We start from the raw sequence: 6,000 nt of genomic DNA on the forward strand, positions 1-6,000 counted from the left end.
GATCAAAAGGTCGTACAGTCCTAAAAATGATATCATTGAAAATATTATCAAATTTCGCAAAAAATGACACCAAGCCCAGCTCCGTACACCAAAGTATAAAAAAGTTATTAGCGCCCGAATTTGGTAAAATCAAAAAAATTATTTTTGTACAGGAGGTTTTAATTTTTGTAAATGTATGAAAACATTATAAAACCTATACAAATTTGGTATATCCTTTATCGTACGCACCCAAAGAATTAAGTAGACATGTAATTTGGGGCGCTTAGTGAAAGACGTAATATCCAAGCCCACAAGAAAATGGCGCAAATGCGTTTTTTCACCATTTTCACTGCATTTGGAAATTTTTTCCTGCTTCCGAGTACATGGCATGGAATATTTAATACCATCATTATGAAGTGCAATTTGTTACGCAGAAAGCAAGCCATCAAACAGCTCTTTACGTGTAAAAACAAAAAAGTTCTAGATTTTTGAAGGTGGGGAGTGAAAAATGGAATTGAAAAAACAGGAAAGGGCCCAGTCCTTAACCGGTTAAACAAAGGAAAATCCCCCAGGTTGATGATATGAGAAAGAATAATGTAAATCCTCTAACAACCTTTTTTGTTTTTGCCTTTCCATTTTTTACTCCCCACTTCTAAAAAGCAATAACTTTTTTTTATTTTTCCATGTAAAGAGCTCTGTTTTGCTTTGTTTTCTGCATAACAAATTGCACTTCATAGTGACGGTATATACTATTCTATGCCATGTACTGGGAAGCAGAATTTTTTTTGAATGCAGTGAAAATGATGAAAAATGCATTTTCGCCATTTTCTTGTGGGCTTGGATTTTACAGCTTTCACTGTGTGCCCCAAATGACAGATCATCATTATGTGGGTCAGTACGATCACTGAGATAACAAATTTGTATAGGTTTTATAATGTTTTCATACATGTACAAAAATTAAAACCTGTACAAAAAGAAAATTCTTCATTTTGCCCTCTTCTGGCAGTAATAACTTTTTCATACTTTGGTGTATAGAGCTGTGGGTGGTGTTATTTTTTGTGACTTTTGATGAAGTTTTCAATGCTTCTATTATTAGGATGGTGCATTCCTTTGTTCACTTTTTATTGAATTTTTTATATTTTTCAAAATGGCAAAAAAGTGCCATTTGCGATTTTGTGCACTATTTTCCATTACAGAGTTAAACGAAGTGACAAAACCAGTATTATTTTATGATAGATTGGGCATTTTGAATGCGGTAATATCTAATGTGTTTATGATCTTTACTGTTTATTTATATTAATATGACTTCTAGTGAAAGGGGGGTGATTTGAATTATTAGGGTTTTTAATATAGCTTTTTTTTACTTTACTATTTTTAAAACCCCCTAGGTTACTTTAACCCTAGGTTGTCTGATTGATCCTACCATACACTGCCATACTACAGTATGGCAGTATATGGGGATTTTGTACATTATTTATTGCATTGTGTAGTTAAAACGGGACACAAAACGAGACAGCCTCGGATCTTTGTATGACCCAAGGCTGTCCTGGTAACTGATTTCTGCCTCCGATGACTTCACAGGGGGACAGTAATCAAATCTAATATGGCTGAGCCCATGCTCCCCTAGGGCCTCCAGAAGCCTTACCAGAGGCATTTACAGGTCAGTACTGCCACCGATCGCTGGTGTTACAGGTGGGTGTTTGCTGCAATTTGCAGCAAAGGCCCACCTTGCATGGAGAGGGCTCAGCCCATCTCGGGATGAAGTGCAATGTCACGTCAATAAGACTAAAATAGACCAATCACTGGCCCAGGTGGGACATACCCTGTATACTACATAACTTGATAGATCTTTTTTTATATATATATTTGAAGATTTCTTAACCCCTTATGGATGCAGCATTTTTTTTGTTCATTTTTCGCCCCCACATTTAAAAATCTGTAACTTTTTACATATCTTTTACATTTCTTTGTGTACAGAGCTGTGTGAGGGCTTATTTTCTGTATAACAAATTTTACTACTCCATGACATTATTTATAATATCATGGCTTGTATTGGGAAGCTGGAAAAAAAATCAAAATGTGTTTTAAATTGGCAAAAAAACCCCCACATTTGTGGCACTTTCTTGTGGGATCTGTTTTTACGACTTTCACTCTGGACTCCAAACGATACATCTACTTTATTCTTTGGTTCAGTACGATCAAGGTGATCCCAATTTATACAGGTTTTATTGTGCTTTAAAGGAAACCTACCATTTCAAATGGTAGGTGTAAGCTGTAAACACCGAGCACCAGCTCAGGGTGAGCTGGTGCCGGTGCTTAGTTTCGTTAGTGTTAAAAACGCGGTATCGCGGTTTTAACACTTTTTAAACTTTAAAGCAAAAGCTGTTTCGGCGCCAAAGCAGTTTCTGCTATAAAGTTTAAAAAGTGTTAAAACCGCAATACCGCGGTTTTAACACTAACGAAACTAAGCACCGGCACCAGCTCACCCTGAGCTGTTCTCGGTGTTTACAGCTTACACCAACCATTTGAAATGGTAGGTTTCCTTTAATACATTTTCAAAAATTAAACAAATGTGTACGAAAAAAAAAACAATTTTGCCAACTTCTGGCGCTAATATCTTTTTCATACTTATGGAGCTGTGTGAGGTGTCATTTTCTGAAAAATGAGCTGATGTTTTCATTGTTACCATTTTGATGCCTGTGCAACATTTTGATTACTTTTGAATTCATTTTTTATGGTATGTAAAATGGTGTAAAAGTAGCGTTTCAGACATTTGGGTTCCATAGGGGTTCCACCATCTGTAATAACTGTTTTCATATTTTGTTTGAAACGCAGTGATACCTAAACTGATACCTGCTTGTGATTTTTACTGTATATTACGTTTTATATCAGTTCTAGCTAAATTGGGGTTATTTTATTTTTTTTTAAATTTTCATTATTTTTGCATTCTAGCATTGTAATCTCTATAGCCATTCCATATTGTGTGCACATTTATACAGAATGCTGTGGATTTTTACTGCAATTTTCACCCTTGTCAATGCCAGGGTCAGACTCCAATGGAAAATCGATTTATACCCTTGTAAACCTGTTATTAGCCCTTTAGCTGCACCCGCTAAGGCACTGCAGTCCAGGTTTGACTACGGTTTCAAAGGGGTTAAATACCCAGGATTGAAGCTTTTCCATTCCTGGGTGTTGGTGCAGGGACTGGGCTGTGATAACATAACCAGCAGGCACCAACAGGACCTGATATCCTGCAAACTTCCTCTGACACTGTAAAAACCTGATACAGTGGTCATTGAAGGGTTAATTGTAAGGATGAAAACTAAATTGTGTCTTTAAAACGAAAAATAAAAAGATGCATGGCCTGAAATAGTAATTCCTGCTTCTGACAGATGAGGGTATCGATTTTTATGTTAAAGTATGTGCAGCATAGCATGGGCAAACATTCGGCCCCCTGCTGGAGAGAAGATGGGTGAGCAGACCACTGTTAGGGCAGTCCTCAATGGGGACAATTCAGTATATTGGAGAGGAGCCAAATTCAGGATGATGACGAGCTCGCCGAGAATTTCAGACAAGAACACACGCTGGTTCTCAGAATAAAACTCTTCTTTATTGGTGCATGACATTGTCTTATATACCCAAAAGAAGGGCGTTTACATGTTAAGCTGTCTTACAATTATTGGATAGTTTCATTGAACCATTATAACAATTGACAGTTTCCATTTAACTATAGTTAATAATTAACATATGTTCTAGTTTGCAGGGCATATCAGGGTGAATAAAGTCCATTATTGATTTTTCCATTAAGTGCCAGGTGCGAGCTGGCACAAGCTATCTTAATGGTCATTATTCACTGATACTAATCAGAAGTCCTGCAATTAAGAGTATTAATAACCTGGTCAAGGTTCTTTCTGGTCACCTGCATTGACTGTACCTTGTGAGGTTTTATTTTTATAAGTGAATTTAAGACAAAGAGGTTCTTTATAAGGACCTCAAGATATGTATAGATGAGAGTATATTGGGTTTATCCCTATCAATCCCTCCTTTTGAGAACAAATATGAGCCTCTCCTCACCCTACGTACTTCAATGGTAAAAGACCATTGTCAGACTTCAGATTATGTTTCTTCACTGAATTCCCCAGAGTGAGAGAACCTCATATTTTATTCTCACAACATTCTTTCCCTCTCATCGTCGTAGTCTCCATGATGGAGTGTAGATTGCATTTCCACATACATTGTCTTAGTGATAGATGTGTCAATTAACCGTTGAATCAGCCCTCGTACACAAGGTATAACACAGCATCCACATGTGATAAAAATGGCGGTTACTACTGCGAGTGAGATGAAGAGACTCGATACTAGGCCACTCCATTTTCCCAACCAAGACTCCAGCCAATTAGTAAAAGTGTTATCAATCCCTGAATTTTCCGCTAGTTCTTCTGATAGCGATGTGAGACCCTCCAACGCTTTGGTGACACTTCCGTCGGGAGCGGTATTATTCGGTATATATGTACAACAATAAGTCCCGAACATTTTACATACCCCCCCTTTTTCTGCTAACAGCATGTCTAAAGCCATCCTATTTTGCCATGTCATCAAAGATGTTGGTCCCAGTTGTTCAGCTATACCTCGGACTGCGTCTCTAGTATAATTTATGAATCTTTGTTGATTATAATATATATAATTAATCCAATCTACATTTTTATTAACTGTAACCCACCAAAAAAGTACAGATTCAAATCCTGCTGCTATTTGATTTCTAGCCTTAAATTCATCTGGTACCCCGCGTGGGACCCCAATATTATCTATGTATACCCTAGGATCAAAAGAACCACCAGGCAAGGATCTCTTTGTCCTTTGCAGGTGGTCCACATCAAGTCGCCCACTACGGATTTCCTCTGAAGAAATTAGTTGAAAGGGCATCAGTACCTGTACCAGTGTACAACTACCTGTCCAGCTTGCGGGCAGCCTAGGTCTTAATTTCATATCCCCACATAGCCACCATATATCGGTCCTAGACATACTCTGATTAAGGAACCACTGAGCTTCATACCCATCTTTATCTTCATCTATCACTGTGCAATCACTGCAATACTCCAAGGTTAAATTACCCACATTTTTCCCTTCTCCATTTCTTTGAAAGCATGTATAATTACCTGGGTAGGCAGAAACTCTAGGGGGCACCTGATCTATCCGGGCAGGTGGGTACAGTTTGGCGAGGGTAAGGCATAAGTCATCAGTAGGCTCATGTGAAATATTATACATGGCTAGAATACACTTTAGGCCTTTTAAATCATCAGAAAGCTTAAATGGGATTGTCCCTAAATGAGGTCTGGCAGTGGCACAGGCTATACAATTGGAACGGTTATTTAGATTAGCGGTATATTTCATCCAGCTGAGCCATTCATTCCTTTCTGTATACCCTGTTTCTATAGCAATCTTATCCTCGTAGTTTAGATTTTCTAACACCTGGAAGTTCAAATCTAACACAGATGCTTTTTCTGGACCTATAGCTTCATTTCCTTGAGTAGGTATGGCCTTCAATAGGAAGGTGCCTTGTTGGGTTGACCTACCAGGAATAAATAATCCCAGGACATAAAGACCTTCATCTCCAAGGGAAGGTTGGTATATATTTATAACATGGGGATCACAAGATAAAGTCCAGTCCCTTTTGATTGATAGGGACGGATTACAATCCAACCTAGGATTAGCCCTGGTTATGGTCATTCTTTTAAGAAGGGGCTCACCCGTTGGGCTCAGACGAATAAGGGCCTCCTCTGGAGTATATCCCCATGAAGTGCCTGTATTCCAGGCAGCATCTGACCAGTGCTTACACCGTTCGTTTCCTGGCCTGGTTACACAAATATATGTTACTGCTCCCCTGGACCCAGTGAGATGTTTATAATTTATATCCCCTCGAACTTTACCAAATTTGAGGTTTAGTGTACATCGTACTATGGCACAAAAATCAAAGTAGAAAGTGACAACTGGGGCCGAGGAGTTAAACCACATTATAGTCAT

The 6,000-nt window shown here is 38.4% G+C and overlaps 1 protein-coding gene across 1 annotated transcript in view; it reads right to left on the minus strand.

Moving 5' to 3' along the window:
- The window catches only part of LOC140076175 (uncharacterized), a 28,364-nt gene extending 22,364 nt beyond the window's left edge, over positions 1–6,000 (minus strand). The window contains exon 1 of the mRNA XM_072122686.1: positions 5,004–6,000. Within this exon, the coding sequence (XP_071978787.1) occupies positions 5,004–6,000 (997 nt within the window). The remainder of the gene's footprint in view (positions 1–5,003) is intronic.

The sequence above is a fragment of the Engystomops pustulosus genome, chromosome 8 (genome assembly GCF_040894005.1).
Source record: "Engystomops pustulosus chromosome 8, aEngPut4.maternal, whole genome shotgun sequence".
Taxonomy (NCBI): Eukaryota; Metazoa; Chordata; class Amphibia; order Anura; family Leptodactylidae; genus Engystomops; species Engystomops pustulosus.